General features: G+C 28.3%; 1 protein-coding gene across 1 annotated transcript in view; it reads left to right on the top strand.

The window, feature by feature from the left end:
• Window positions 1–17,516, top strand: part of LOC111640771 (GPI transamidase component PIG-S-like) — a 66,692-nt gene that overhangs the window by 9,149 nt on the left and 40,027 nt on the right. The window contains exons 3-8 of the mRNA XM_023386827.1: window positions 1,532–1,668; window positions 3,140–3,326; window positions 4,502–4,648; window positions 14,041–14,177; window positions 15,649–15,835; window positions 17,034–17,180. Of these exons, the coding sequence (XP_023242595.1) occupies window positions 1,532–1,668; window positions 3,140–3,326; window positions 4,502–4,648; window positions 14,041–14,177; window positions 15,649–15,835; window positions 17,034–17,180 (942 nt within the window). The remainder of the gene's footprint in view (window positions 1–1,531; window positions 1,669–3,139; window positions 3,327–4,501; window positions 4,649–14,040; window positions 14,178–15,648; window positions 15,836–17,033; window positions 17,181–17,516) is intronic.

Consider the following 17,516-nt stretch of genomic DNA (forward strand, 5'->3'; position numbering starts at 1 on the left):
ATCTTCACTTATATGCTTTATAATAAATTAATAGAAAATAATTCAAAATATGGAACATTTTTTTGCTTTGAATTTTGTTCTATTCATTTATTCTAAAACAGGGGTGTCCAACGTTTTTGTTCCTCTGGGCCACATTGGAAGAAGTCATGGAGTTTTGGGCCACAAGTATATATAGTATATTTGTGACCCAATCCTTAAATATACAAGTATATTTAAAGATTAACATATCTAGATTATAGTAATAAGTATTAAAACTTTATCACAAAAAAGGATATTTTAAAAAATTACTTCTACAGACACTTTCAGTTTTTACTTGTAAATAGATAAATTCATTTATTATAAAGGAGACAAACAAAAATTTATTTGAAAAACACAAATATTTGTTTTATCTGGGTCTCTAATTAATAAAAAACAAAAAAATGACAAAACACCATTTTAAAGTGCATTTTTATTTGACTAATATATTTTTGAATAATATGTAACCCAGAAAGTAGCCAATGCACCAAGTTATAATTTTTATGCCAAACTAAAAAAGGGTAGCCAAATTTGGAGGAAATTAGCCAAACTTGCAATGCTGGAAAGAATACTAAATAATACTGGAGTTGGAACTCAAAGGATTATAGACCCAAATTTGAGAAAAGGAGAGAAAGGCCAAAAGATAAAAAGTGGTGAGGAAGGTTGGAAAATTAAGGGTCAATATTTGCATAACAGAAAGTCTATTTAACCTTTCTCACTACTTTTTATCTTTTGGCTTTTTGCTCCTTTTCTCAAATTTTGGTCTATAATCCTTTGAGTCACAACTTCAGCTTTATTTAGTATTCTTTCATCATTCACACATCTCCAAGTATTTGAAAATATTTCCTTTTCACTCAAAAATAAAATATGTATAAAAGTTTGCAGCTTTGTGAAACTTATTTTTTGAGTTTATGCCGTCGAAATAAATAAATAAAAAAAATTAGACAATTTGTCGGTTTTGTTTACACGTTTATTGGGCCGCATTGGAACTTGCCTTGGGCCGTATGTTGGACACCCCTCTTCTAAAGGGTGTATCCGAGGATGACCTTTAAAACATGACTGAAAAGTTAGTTTTGTTAAATTGAATATTACTGGAATTTCATGGTTATGTTGCTAATACATTCTATAATGCTTGCTTAATGATTTATTTCTCAGAATTTATTATTGTTGTTAAGCTGTGCATACCTGTATTATAAAATTAACTAAATGCATTTTAAATTATTATTTTTCATAATAATGTTTGAATATTATTGTGAAAACTAAACTAACATATTAATTAGTAGAATTTATCACTGAAATAATAATCTGTTAATAAGAAATTAAATATTTTTCATATCAAATCATAGTACTATTTGTCTAATATGGTTTAAAGTAAATAATCTAATTGTAATTTTAAAGTTTAAAAACTTTATTTATTATGTAATGACTAATTATATTGTATAAATATTGATTATTTTTTGATAATTTTAAATTATTAAAATAAATTACAATAATATATAAACTGTCAATTTAATAGATGCTTCATCCATATATGCAATATGGGTATTTTTTTTCGTCTTTGTAATAATTGGAGTTCCTCTTTGGTGGAAAACAACTGAAGTATATAGAGTTACTTTACCTTACAGTGAAATTGAAAAATTACCATTTTTAGAGGTAAATCATTATGAAATAATTTTTTCCAATATCAATTTACACTTTAAATTAATTTTTAACACAACTGTTTAAAAATAATAATAAGTCATAAGAAATAGATTGAAGTCCATATTTTTCTCAATAAATTTTAATTGTATTACTTTATTGTCAAATTTGTAGGTTGATTAATAAATTTTAAAATGTTTAAGTTTCTTTTTTATAACTATTGATTCTATCATTTATGCACTATATTTTGAAGGATTGCTATACAACTGAAGGAGTCAAATGTTTTACCTTCAATTAAATGTTTTTGTGCATAGTAAAAAATGGTGTTTATCTACAATTAGAATTGAAGAGAAATAGGCTGATTTTATCAGAAGTAATTTGGTCTAAGCTCTCTATGTCATTAAAACATACAGAGCTTAAGTGAGTTGAGACCCAACAGTGGTTTACTTATGGTCCTAGATTACAAGTCTACCCTTTGTTCAGATTAGAGGTAGTATACTGTCTGAGTACATGGATGCTCTAAGAAGTTCTTAAGGAGAATTGGAACAAGATTAATTAATTAAATAATCAAACTTGGTTAGTTTGAAGTTAAAGGAACCAACAACAGATTTGAATTAAATAAGTTTTAGGTAGTAAAAAAGTTCAAAAATCATTTTTGGTACAAATATTCAATAAAACAATTTATTCAAAGACTTCTTACGGTATGTACAATGTAGCCCATTTTCAAATTTTAAAAAAAAGTTGAAATTTTTAATTTGTTGGGTGTTTATTCTTTGAGCAGTTATATACTGTTCTCTCCAAATTTGAACATTAATCTGTTGTAATTTGTATTAATTAAGATTAGCAATTTTTTGTATGACATCATTATTTAGTTGTTTTATTAATTTGTTAAATTAGATGATGTTTTAATTTGAGATTTAGCTGTTTGATAATTTTTATTTTTAACAACATTTCTAAGTTAAATGAGATCTATATTTGAATCTGTTACCAGTTCTTGGGATGTATTTATTTGTTTTATGTTTGAAACTGTTTAAGTGTTTGACTTGGTAATGATATCTTAAAAAAGTTTAATCAAAAATTCAACTTCTTAAGTTGTGTAGCAATTCTTAAAAATGTTTAAAAAGTCACACAGAATCATGAGCCATAATTTTTATTTAACAGAAACATTTTCAAACTATTTCAGTTGTTCATCAACTGGTTTTAGAATAACAGTTTCTACATCAAATAAATTAAACTTTAATTTGAATTTTAATTTATTCGATTTTATTACTTTATTCTGTTATTCCAAGACCAAGTGACAAATGAATCTGGATGGTTTATCTGTCATATATGGAGTTTTGTATTTGAGTCTGTTTATTATGATTTGATGATTAAGGAATGATTTTTTTTTCTTTAAATGAAAAATAATAGAAAGTTGATTTCATGATAAGTATTTTTAAAATAAAAACTGTAAAATTAAATTTTAACGAGCATTTCTTATATTCAGGTTGTCCATTCTGTTCCAGTAACATTAATTATTGCTGACAAATCAATAGCTCAAATAAGATTAAAACAAAGTTTAATAGAGGCTAATTCTGATAGTGGAAACCAATTAAAAGTTAAATATCATTTAACTCTGAGAGATATATCAAAAGAAGAAGAAAATATTTTAAATGAATGCCAGTCCATTTCAGGTAGGTTTTCATCTTTAATAATTAAAAATATTTTATTATTAGATTATTAAACATTGTAATTTGAATATAAAGTAAGTTTAAATATTAAATTTTATATTTATTCTGTGATACTGTGGCTGGCCATATACAGTGGTACCTCAGGATACGAACGCCCCAGCATATGAAATTTTCGGATATGACGACATGAAATTTGAACATATTTTTGCTCCACGATAAGAACAAAAGCTCACCATACGACGTTACATTAGTTCGCAGCACCATTTTTTTATTCACTTCTATTCATAGGTCTCAGTCCGTGTGTTTACTTCGTCGTGGAAGGATCTTGCTCGATAAAGGAAATCTTGAGGTATTATCAGGAAGTGACTAATTTTATTGAAAAGAAACATCCCAAAAAGGTTCACACTGGCAGTATTGCTGCTCAGAATAATGACATTTACCTAAATCATTTTAGAAACATTTTAAAAAGTAGGCAAAGCCAAACCTCTTTGGATAGATATTCTAACAAGTGACCTTTATCCAGTGAAAGTGCTGGTGGAAGTGAAGGAAAAAAGCAAAACGCAGTGAATAAAAATTAAAAATATATATAAAACAACACTAATTTTTTAAAATCTTTTCTAAGTTATTTTTAAGTTATTGTTACGTTATGTTATGTAAGTTAAGTTTTAGTATCATTTCCCTTCTCCCTCTCTTCCGCCACCAGTTTACACCTCCATCGTCGTCTATCCTCAAATGTAAAGTGCAAATAAAACTACATTTTTTTTAATCAATTATTATTCTATTATGGTTATTTATACATTTATAACTACAAAATACATTTTTCAGTGTATCCTTACTATAGTTATTTTTTTTTTAAATGTACTACTTAGCTTTAATTTGAGTGTGTTTTTCGTGTTGGAACAAATTACTTGGTTTTACATGTAATTGTATGGGAAAGAATGATTCGCCTTACGACATTTTCATGATACAATCTCAGTTTTGGAACGGATTAATTTCATATCCTGAGGTACCACTGTAGTTTTGTGTTCTTCTTGATATCAGGCAAATTTGGTCTGGAACATTTTGTTTTGTAGGATGCATATTTTTTGAAATATTTCCTGATAACATTATAAATGGACTGTATATAAATACATTATTCTACTAATTTTAAAACTAGTATCTATATATGATTTTTTAAGAATTTAGCAAAAATGTATATCAGAATGGAATGGAACCTAGTATTGGAAGTTTACAGATATTTATTTTATCTGAGAAATCACATCTTGGAATTTTTGAAACATTAGTAGATGTTCATCGCACCAGTTTTTGTGTTAATAAATATGCAGGTTTGTTGCTTTTACTTCATATATATAAATATTTATCTGGAAATAATTGAATTTAAGATAAATATCAGTGGTAATGTTAATAATAAGTTAATGTTTTGTTCAGTGATAAATTTAAATTAGTAATAAATAAGACTGTTAAAAAATTTTATTGCTATTGATTGCTGATTATTGCCAAATGATTGCTGGATTATATTGGGTTATATTATTAATAATTAAAGGTTCAGCAATTGTTTGGTTTTAATCAAAAAATTGGGTTTTTAGATGTTTATATTTGTATAATTTTTGTCACAATTAATCTTAAGTTAATCACATTTTTAATCCTAAATATTTATAAATTAGAGATAACCCTGATAAACATTGAAAATTAAACATTAAAAACTACTAAAAATAACAATTAGAAGAAAATTAAATTTTAAATATTTCATGATTTAAACTTCTTAATAAAACCGCTGTTTTTTCTCTTTTAGTCATTGAGACAAATAAATTGGTTCAAATTGGTAGTATTGAGTAAACTATGCTTTTTATCAAGTATGAGTCCAATAAATAAAACTCTCTTGGCATAGTAATTATAGATAATGCCTGATATTTCAATACAAATTGCTCAATATAAACATGCAATGCATAACATATCTTCTACTGTTTTAGTAGTAAACAAGACATCTACACAAGTTCATATTTATAGTGTTCAATTACAATAAGCACATAGATAGAAAATCATATTGTAGGCAGAAACAAAAAGCTTTACCTTAGCCAATATCAATTAGTTTATTAGAAAATAATCAAAATTTTAATTAATAGATTGTTTGAATTAGTATTTTATAATGCCTACCACTTTTATTAATAATTTTTATGAATTCTTGCATTTATATAGGAATTTTTCAATAATATAAGTTATAAAAATTCACACAACTAACTGCTAGAAATGGCACACTTAATGTGCTATAATTCAATCTTCCAGTTCAATGGCGATACCTACACGCAAGATAGAAGGGTCCCCATGGAAGCCCTGTTTCAGGGGACCTGTGTGAAATGGTGGTGCAACAGTTGGAGAACAAGGTCTTCCCCACTTCCTCCCCAACATCCTGTTATATAGAAGATATATTGACGATATTATTTTTTGGAAGATGGTACCAGAGCTAATGGCTTTTGTTGATTCTTTTAACAATAATCCCTATGGGTTGACCCTGGAAATAGAACAATCCAACTCTACCAAAGTGCACTTCCTAGATATAAATATTAGAGTGGAAGGCTCAGACATCCACACGTCGGTGTATCATAAGCCAGAGTCTATGTCGGCATACATACCAGTAGGATCGTATGATCTGGTTTTGTACAAGATTGTGACCTATAAAGCCTTAATCAATAGAGCCTTTACACATTCTTCCAATACCCAGGCTTGTGATATTGAACTAGCATCTATAGAATGCATAGCTAGAGCACACAGTTACCACAAAGTTGCATGTAGGCTGATACAACATTATCATTGAATACATTCAGTACACATACAGGGGGTGGACCAGCCGATCAATAACCAACCCAGTGACATAGAACGGATCCCCATCACCTTTAATTCGTACCTAAGATCCTTATATGCCAAAGTTGTCAAATGTCGGGTATGTATCACTTTCATGAGGTTTCCAACTATTTTTAACGTCCTACATAATGGGAAGGACCCTCCTAACCCCAGCAGATACCCCAGAGTGTATAGTGTCTCTTTAAGGGATAATAGATGCGATAGAGACCTGATATATATAGGTTCTAGTAAATGTTCCGTGGGTATCAGAATACAAGAACATCAGGTGGATATTCATCATGCGAGAACCTCCATGTCCTTCACTACTTATGTAACAGATCCTGACATAGTAGCTGACTTTTCCCAGGCCAATCTCCTCCTCGCTGCACCTCCCACTGAACACCTGAAATGGTTAGAGGCTACGCACATTTTTAAATCTAGTATTGCAGTTATGTGCATAAATTTTAAAGAGGAGATGGTTTTGTCATTGGCCTGCAGGAATTGATTCACAACTTACTCTAGCTACTTGTTGTGTCCAGGCAGGCCATGTTGCGCATGTGCGACACGGTTTTTTGTAAATTTTTTTGAACTTATAATCGATAATCAAACTCTTATTTAAATATCATTCCATAATTGAATATCCATCTAGGAATGATGCAGAACCCAGAATGGGTTCGAAAATGTTCGTTTTTCAATGTTTTTTGTATCACACCGTAATTTGGCTCCGAGTGCATCATTCTTATTAAAATTCTTCTTTTATCTTAGAATTGAACTTTCTTATACTAAAGAGCAACATTTAACTCATATGATTTTCTTCTGTAACTGATTTTTGTTTATTAATTTATAAATATATAGGTTATGGATCCTTACTATAGTTATTTTTTTTTTAAATGTACTACTTAGCTTTAATTTGAGTGTGTTTTTCGTGTTGGAACAAATTACTTGGTTTTACATGTAATTGTATGGGAAAGAATGATTCGCCTTACGACATTTTCATGATACGATCTCAGTTTTGGAACGGATTAATTTCATATCCTGAGGTACCACTGTACTTTTGTNAAATAGCACTCTACCGTGAACACATGATGTTGCTTCGACCAGTACGCCGTGATATTATGTAGTAACCTATATGAGATAGAAGTTGACAGTCTGCACTAAATAGAGGATGCCATCATTGCTATATCTGTTTTAATGCAAGTTATTCAACTTTGAAATCATCAAAACATTGTGAAACACCCTGTATTAGATAGGATGACCAGATTTTTTTTGGCAAATCTGGGGACGTATGTTAATCATCACTTTTTAGGATACATAGTAGCAGCTTACGTGTATAAGTACTGTCAAATGGGTTCTATACACATACATGACAGATCTAAACATTTTAATTTTGATTCAGCTCATTTGCTTCAATCATACAGCTCTTCTCCAATTAGGTTTATAGCTAAAACTTTTGGCACATTTTACCTATATTTTTTTATTTGGCTGCAATTTGAAAAAATTGTTATATCTAATTTCCCACTGTTGTCCAGCTGTCTGTCCTTCCTTAATCTTGAAAACAGAGTTAGATAGATGAAAGTTGAGACTAGATATGAAAAACTTATGGACAGAAGGGTCCGATTAACTATATATGAACTTCCTCTTTGGACTAGAAGTCATTATTTCAGTTCAAAATTTTCTCTCTTAACCTTTCAACAGTGGGATAGTCAGGTATGGTGCTATCCCAAAGTAATGGAGAATAAATGTGGGAAATTTTTAAAGTATTTTTCCATGCATTTTTTCTCATTACCGTTTCGGAAAAAGATTTTGTAAACAGTTATGTCTAGTAAAGAAAAGTCTTTTTTTATTGTTACATAATCCATTTTTTATATGAATTTTTTTTTGCAGTAGTTTTTGGTGATATCCCAAAAAGAATTTAATGGCTATATCCATCCCTCACCACTGCCACACGATTGCCCTGGACTGATATATCCGTCCCTCACTGTCGAGTGGTTAAAAAGAGTTAGATACCTGACTGACATGACTATTGCTAACAGGAAAAGTATGAAAGACACTACTAAAAAATTGAGAACACTATGACGAAATATTTCAGCCCCACATTGTGACAATGTCCCAATAAGTAATTGCTTGTTTTTGTTTTAAAATTTTACTCCTTTTTGGCTTTTCCTCAAAAATTTGGTTACTTCATAAAAAAGAATTACCTGCAATGCCGAAGACATTGGACATGTCCTCTGGCAGAAAAACTGTGACAGAAACAATATTACAGTAACCATAAGGAAGCAAAAAACAGGAGAAACAGGGTCAAGAGTTCATTTTGGGGGACAAAACCTGGGACACTTTCTTGCTGGAGACAGAAGGTCAAAAATGGGGGTTGTGGAAATCGGGGATGGATGGTCACCCTATATTAGATATGCTGAATGAATTGCTAGATTATTTATCAATGTGTAACAAGGCTAATTTTAACAATTAAATGGTGACCTAAGTGTCTACCTATAGATAAATTACTTTATTTCTAATCATTAAAATTACCCTTGTTACATCTTGATAAATAATCTGGCAGTTTGGTGTACATATTTTTCATATTTAACATAAATTTATATACAGAATTTCAGCTTTTATTTTGACTGAAATATTAAAATAAATAAACAAATATATTTATCTACAATCTTCAGTATTATTTTTATGCTCTTTGGACACATTGTTGTATTTATTTAATGTCAAAAGAAATTTGTCAGATTGATACCTGCAGAAAGATAAGTTGTAATGTGGTAGTTATTATTTACACACAAACTGACTTTCTTGTATGTGTTTATTTATATAGATTAATAACACTACAGATGTTGAATTCAACTAACATTTTGACTCTATTTACCAGTTAAATGTTTTTAAAAAGATTAAATTATGATGCAACACTAAAGAAAAATATATTATTTATTCAAAAGAGCATGGAAATAGGGCTTCAGGTTATAAATAAATATATGCTTTCATTTATTTAGTGTTTCAATTAAAATAAAAATTACAAATGATTCTGTGTTGGATAAATTTATAGATTTGTGCTTTTATGGATTAAATAAATTCATTATTTTCAATTTTGTATTTATCTTACAGTCAAAGCGATCTTAGTATCAAAGAAATAATGCATATTAAGCATTGAAAATTCTAAAGAATAAAAGCATTAAAGACTAAAATAATAATTAATATTATTTAATATACATAAAGAAATATTAATGAATTAAAACATTAAAACTATGTTAATCATTAAAAATTAGGCAGATACTGTATGTCCAGAATAAATAAAATTTAATATGAAAAATATTCTCTTTTATAATTTTATATTAATGATGACATATTTGTTTATAAATTTGAAATATATTAGTTTCAAATTGTTTTAGATTATGCATTAAAACAAGTTTTAATGCAAAATTACATTCTGTAAATTTTTATTTCAGTAAGTTATGATTCCAAACTTGTTCTGTGAAGCCATTTTCTTTTCACAGGATGTTTGATATTACACATAGAAATTAACAATATATCAATAGATAATTTATAAATAAAATTGATTGCCATTAGATTTCTAATATTCATATTTTGTGACTGATGATGAATGTGCAAGTTCGCTGACCTGGTGGAGATTGGAGACTTAAAATCCCACTCCTCGGACACCAGTGTATGTTGTCCGATTTCCAGGGGGAATTGTTAATCCCGCATCAGGATGATCTAGGGTTGTTCGTGTGTGGGTGTGGCGGAGGAGACACGGATGACAAGAATCTCACAAAAACCCGTTTATTTTAAACATAAAAGTAAACTTACACTAAGGAACAAAAATGTTCTTTATACAATTGGAGGTACGAATTGTCAAAGGTGTTTCTAATGTTGCTCGAAGGAAGGCCCCGGGGCAATGGCAGGTGTGGAGATTCGTCAGTCGGTGTCGGTGGTCTGAGTCTGTAGTCACAGGTTACAAGTTGGGCACAACTGACAGAAAACTGCTTTTTCGCATTGACTAACCATGTGCAGGTGCACAGTTTTCAGAAAGTGAATCTGTCCTTGAAGATCGGGGATTATATCAATCTCCATTGTTTGTTTTGCTTTCTTCTGATTGGCTCCACACCCCTTTTTTCTCGCTCCCCGATTGGTCTCTCGTCTGTCTCTAAGAGAAAGATGATTCTTGTTCGAGTCACCAGAAAGATCCGCTTCAAAGAATCTACTTAACATCATCCGTTACTCTGGATGCAAAATGTTGATGGAACTTTGAAACTTGCACTCATATTTTCCACCATTGTTGTCTAGTCTGTGACGTTTTTGAAATTTAACGACATGACACGATGTCCCTTTTCAAAATTTCTATGTTCTAATTATTTGTATATGAACGACTTGTCAAAGGTCCATCTCTACCAGAGGTCATTCGTTTACAATTATTAATCATTTATAATTATTGCGTTCTGTTTACATCAATAGAGTTTTTTTTCTCTCATTGCGATTTCATATGATTAGAACAACTAATTCGATCTTTGATTGGTTTTTAACAATAGACAATTTTTTTCCTAGTTTCGTTTTAATAAATTTCTAATAATAAATGTTTAATTTCAACTCATTTTTGGGACCTCACAAATGTAACCAGTAATGACCAGTTTTTTCATCATATGTTTTTCAAATATTCTTTTTTTTAAATTACCAATATTTAATTTTACTCTCATTTACAAGAAGTTTTAAAAATTGAATATGCTTATTTGATTATATTTACTTAATTAAATAGAATTAAATAGGTAATAATCTATCTATCTATATTTGGTTTATGGCATCTGACATCTCCAGGAACCCTCTCCATCTCTCTCTATCCATACACCATTCCTCTTTAATCCCTTTTTCACTACATGCTAACTTTACTCTGTCATATCAAGTTTGTCTGGGTCTTCCTCTCTTCCTTTTTTGCGAATTGTATTCCATTGACATTTTCGGGAGTCTCTCGTCACTCATTCTTTTCACACGTCCAAACCAAATAAGTTGTTTCCCCTTTATTTCTTCCAAAATCATCTCCTTCAATCCCATTAGGTCTTTGATCCTCTGATTAGTTATTCTTTCTCTTTTTGAGATTCTGCACAATCTTCTCAATGCATCTATTTCAACTGTTGTTACTTTTCTCTTCTCTTCCCCAGTCATTCTCCATGCCTTTGCCCCATAAAACAGAATGCTTTTAATCATAGCATTATATATATTTTTGTTTCTTGATCTAGTTATTTCTTCACTCCACCATATTCCATTTAATCTTTTAACTGCTCCCTTACCTTGTGCTAATCTGTATTAATTTCTAATGTATCTCTTCCATCTTGATGAATTTGTATTCCAAGATAATTGTAATGTTCACATCCTTCAATCTTTTTTTCTTCTTCCAGTTCCATGTCTGTTTTAGCCTCTCCTATGCTTAAATATTTTGTTTTACTCATGTTTATGCATAAACCTCCTTTAAAATATTCCTCTTTTATTTTTCTTGTCATGTATTCTAGATCATTAACCTCTGCCATTATCACCTCATCATTTGCAAATTGCAATATAAACATTTGCTTACTGTTAATATGTATTTCCATATTACATTTCCTTTTCCATATTTACAATACTCCTTCTATGTAGATTTTAAATAAAGTTAGTGAGATACGACATCCCTGTCTTAGTCCTTTTGATACCATAAATCCTTCTGATATTTTTTTCCAATTTTTATTTTTGCTATGGATCCTCTATATAACTTTTTAACTGCTTTAATAAGCATGTTATTAATATTTATCTCTTTTAATGTCTCCCATAATTTTGATGTTGGAACATTTAAGTAATAATTATAAGTTTAATAAAGTAAGACAAATATTTAAAATAATTATAATTATAAAATAATTATTTTAAATATTTGTCGTACTAAACAATGAAGTAAAATTTATTTTTTGAATAATAATTTAGAGATAGCTTTATAATCATAATATACATATTATTAAACTGTGAATATTAAATTAAGTCATCATCAACATAGTTTTACAGGTATGTGCTGCTTATAGATTTTCTGCTTAAAGATGGATTTACATATATGACAGATATCTCATAAGATTATAATGAGCTAAAAAATTCTTAGCTACCTACACCTTATTTATGTTTGGATTTATAAATACTTATCATTGTGTTACAGTTGTGTTACAAATAGCCTATTATTAGTAGACTATACTATATAAGGTTTGTCTAAGTATTAATACATTCTATGATGTAACCGAATCAAAACTAGAAACAAATTTAATGAGCAACACAACCATGAAATTCCAGCAGAATTCAATTTAACAAAACTAATGTTTTGTTAAATTGAATTCTGCATTTTGCATCTTCACTTATATACTTTATAATAAATTAATAGAAAATAATTCAAAATATGGAACATTTTTTTGCTTTGAATTTTGTTCTATTCATTTATTCTAAAACAGGGGTGTCCAACGTTTTTGTTCCTCTGGGCCACATTGGAAGAAGTCATGGAGTTTTGGGCCACAAGTATATATAGTATATTTGTGACCCAATCCTTAAATATACAAGTATATTTAAAGATTAACATATCTAGATTATAGTAATAAGTATTAAAACTTTATCACAAAAAAGGATATTTTAAAAAATTACTTCTACAGACACTTTCAGTTTTTACTTGTAAATAGATAAATTCATTTATTATAAAGGAGACAAACAAAAATTTATTTGAAAAACACAAATATTTGTTTTATCTGGGTCTCTAATTAATAAAAAACAAAAAAATGACAAAACACCATTTTAAAGTGCATTTTTATTTGACTAATATATTTTTGAATAATATGTAACCCAGAAAGTAGCCAATGCACCAAGTTATAATTTTTATGCCAAACTAAAAAAGGGTAGCCAAATTTGGAGGAAATTAGCCAAACTTGCAATGCTGGAAAGAATACTAAATAATACTGGAGTTGGAACTCAAAGGATTATAGACCCAAATTTGAGAAAAGGAGAGAAAGGCCAAAAGATAAAAAGTGGTGAGGAAGGTTGGAAAATTAAGGGTCAATATTTGCATAACAGAAAGTCTATTTAACCTTTCTCACTACTTTTTATCTTTTGGCTTTTTGCTCCTTTTCTCAAATTTTGGTCTATAATCCTTTGAGTCACAACTTCAGCTTTATTTAGTATTCTTTCATCATTCACACATCTCCAAGTATTTGAAAATATTTCCTTTTCACTCAAAAATAAAATATGTATAAAAGTTTGCAGCTTTGTGAAACTTATTTTTTGAGTTTATGCCGTCGAAATAAATAAATAAAAAAAATTAGACAATTTGTCGGTTTTGTTTACACGTTTATTGGGCCGCATTGGAACTTGCCTTGGGCCGTATGTTGGACACCCCTCTTCTAAAGGGTGTATCCGAGGATGACCTTTAAAACATGACTGAAAAGTTAGTTTTGTTAAATTGAATATTACTGGAATTTCATGGTTATGTTGCTAATACATTCTATAATGCTTGCTTAATGATTTATTTCTCAGAATTTATTATTGTTGTTAAGCTGTGCATACCTGTATTATAAAATTAACTAAATGCATTTTAAATTATTATTTTTCATAATAATGTTTGAATATTATTGTGAAAACTAAACTAACATATTAATTAGTAGAATTTATCACTGAAATAATAATCTGTTAATAAGAAATTAAATATTTTTCATATCAAATCATAGTACTATTTGTCTAATATGGTTTAAAGTAAATAATCTAATTGTAATTTTAAAGTTTAAAAACTTTATTTATTATGTAATGACTAATTATATTGTATAAATATTGATTATTTTTTGATAATTTTAAATTATTAAAATAAATTACAATAATATATAAACTGTCAATTTAATAGATGCTTCATCCATATATGCAATATGGGTATTTTTTTTCGTCTTTGTAATAATTGGAGTTCCTCTTTGGTGGAAAACAACTGAAGTATATAGAGTTACTTTACCTTACAGTGAAATTGAAAAATTACCATTTTTAGAGGTAAATCATTATGAAATAATTTTTTCCAATATCAATTTACACTTTAAATTAATTTTTAACACAACTGTTTAAAAATAATAATAAGTCATAAGAAATAGATTGAAGTCCATATTTTTCTCAATAAATTTTAATTGTATTACTTTATTGTCAAATTTGTAGGTTGATTAATAAATTTTAAAATGTTTAAGTTTCTTTTTTATAACTATTGATTCTATCATTTATGCACTATATTTTGAAGGATTGCTATACAACTGAAGGAGTCAAATGTTTTACCTTCAATTAAATGTTTTTGTGCATAGTAAAAAATGGTGTTTATCTACAATTAGAATTGAAGAGAAATAGGCTGATTTTATCAGAAGTAATTTGGTCTAAGCTCTCTATGTCATTAAAACATACAGAGCTTAAGTGAGTTGAGACCCAACAGTGGTTTACTTATGGTCCTAGATTACAAGTCTACCCTTTGTTCAGATTAGAGGTAGTATACTGTCTGAGTACATGGATGCTCTAAGAAGTTCTTAAGGAGAATTGGAACAAGATTAATTAATTAAATAATCAAACTTGGTTAGTTTGAAGTTAAAGGAACCAACAACAGATTTGAATTAAATAAGTTTTAGGTAGTAAAAAAGTTCAAAAATCATTTTTGGTACAAATATTCAATAAAACAATTTATTCAAAGACTTCTTACGGTATGTACAATGTAGCCCATTTTCAAATTTTAAAAAAAAGTTGAAATTTTTAATTTGTTGGGTGTTTATTCTTTGAGCAGTTATATACTGTTCTCTCCAAATTTGAACATTAATCTGTTGTAATTTGTATTAATTAAGATTAGCAATTTTTTGTATGACATCATTATTTAGTTGTTTTATTAATTTGTTAAATTAGATGATGTTTTAATTTGAGATTTAGCTGTTTGATAATTTTTATTTTTAACAACATTTCTAAGTTAAATGAGATCTATATTTGAATCTGTTACCAGTTCTTGGGATGTATTTATTTGTTTTATGTTTGAAACTGTTTAAGTGTTTGACTTGGTAATGATATCTTAAAAAAGTTTAATCAAAAATTCAACTTCTTAAGTTGTGTAGCAATTCTTAAAAATGTTTAAAAAGTCACACAGAATCATGAGCCATAATTTTTATTTAACAGAAACATTTTCAAACTATTTCAGTTGTTCATCAACTGGTTTTAGAATAACAGTTTCTACATCAAATAAATTAAACTTTAATTTGAATTTTAATTTATTCGATTTTATTACTTTATTCTGTTATTCCAAGACCAAGTGACAAATGAATCTGGATGGTTTATCTGTCATATATGGAGTTTTGTATTTGAGTCTGTTTATTATGATTTGATGATTAAGGAATGATTTTTTTTTCTTTAAATGAAAAATAATAGAAAGTTGATTTCATGATAAGTATTTTTAAAATAAAAACTGTAAAATTAAATTTTAACGAGCATTTCTTATATTCAGGTTGTCCATTCTGTTCCAGTAACATTAATTATTGCTGACAAATCAATAGCTCAAATAAGATTAAAACAAAGTTTAATAGAGGCTAATTCTGACAGTGGAAACCAATTAAAAGTTAAATATCATTTAACTCTGAGAGATATATCAAAAGAAGAAGAAAATATTTTAAATGAATGCCAGTCCATTTCAGGTAGGTTTTCATCTTTAATAATTAAAAATATTTTATTATTAGATTATTAAACATTGTAATTTGAATATAAAGTAAGTTTAAATATTAAATTTTATATTTATTCTGTGATACTGTGGCTGGCCATATACAGTGGTACCTCAGGATACGAACGCCCCAGCATATGAAATTTTCGGATATGACGACATGAAATTTGAACATATTTTTGCTCCACGATAAGAACAAAAGCTCACCATACGACGTTACATTAGTTCGCAGCACCATTTTTTTATTCACTTCTATTCATAGGTCTCAGTCCGTGTGTTTACTTCGTCGTGGAAGGATCTTGCTCGATAAAGGAAATCTTGAGGTATTATCAGGAAGTGACTAATTTTATTGAAAAGAAACATCCCAAAAAGGTTCACACTGGCAGTATTGCTGCTCAGAATAATGACATTTACCTAAATCATTTTAGAAACATTTTAAAAAGTAGGCAAAGCCAAACCTCTTTGGATAGATATTCTAACAAGTGACCTTTATCCAGTGAAAGTGCTGGTGGAAGTGAAGGAAAAAAGCAAAACGCAGTGAATAAAAATTAAAAATATATATAAAACAACACTAATTTTTTAAAATCTTTTCTAAGTTATTTTTAAGTTATTGTTACGTTATGTTATGTAAGTTAAGTTTTAGTATCATTTCCCTTCTCCCTCTCTTCCGCCACCAGTTTACACCTCCATCGTCGTCTATCCTCAAATGTAAAGTGCAAATAAAACTACATTTTTTTTAATCAATTATTATTCTATTATGGTTATTTATACATTTATAACTACAAAATACATTTTTCAGTGTATCCTTACTATAGTTATTTTTTTTTTAAATGTACTACTTAGCTTTAATTTGAGTGTGTTTTTCGTGTTGGAACAAATTACTTGGTTTTACATGTAATTGTATGGGAAAGAATGATTCGCCTTACGACATTTTCATGATACAATCTCAGTTTTGGAACGGATTAATTTCATATCCTGAGGTACCACTGTAGTTTTGTGTTCTTCTTGATATCAGGCAAATTTGGTCTGGAACATTTTGTTTTGTAGGATGCATATTTTTTGAAATATTTCCTGATAACATTATAAATGGACTGTATATAAATACATTATTCTACTAATTTTAAAACTTGATATATTACATAAATTTTAATAGTATCTATATATGATTTTTTAAGAATTTAGCAAAAATGTATATCAGAATGGAATGGAACCTAGTATTGGAAGTTTACAGATATTTATTTTATCTGAGAAATCACATCTTGGAATTTTTGAAACATTAGTAGATGTTCATCGCACCAGTTTTTGTGTTAATAAATATGCAGGTTTGTTGCTTTTACTTCATATATATAAATATTTATCTGGAAATAATTGAATTTAAGATAAATATCAGTGGTAATGTTAATAATAAGTTAATGTTTTGTTCAGTGATAAATTTAAATTAGTAATAAATAAGACTGTTAAAAAATTTTATTGCTATTGATTGCTGATTATTGCCAAATGATTGCTGGATTATATTGGGTTATATTATTAATAATTAAAGGTTCAGCAATTGTTTGGTTTTAATCAAAAAATTGGGTTTTTAGATGTTTATATTTGTATAATTTTTGTCACAATTAATCTTAAGTTAATCACATTTTTAATCCTAAATATTTATAAAT

This window comes from Centruroides sculpturatus, unplaced genomic scaffold, assembly GCF_000671375.1.
Source record: "Centruroides sculpturatus isolate CEXI.00-Female unplaced genomic scaffold, Cexi_2.0 scaffold1469, whole genome shotgun sequence".
NCBI classification, from domain to species: domain Eukaryota; kingdom Metazoa; phylum Arthropoda; class Arachnida; order Scorpiones; family Buthidae; genus Centruroides; species Centruroides sculpturatus.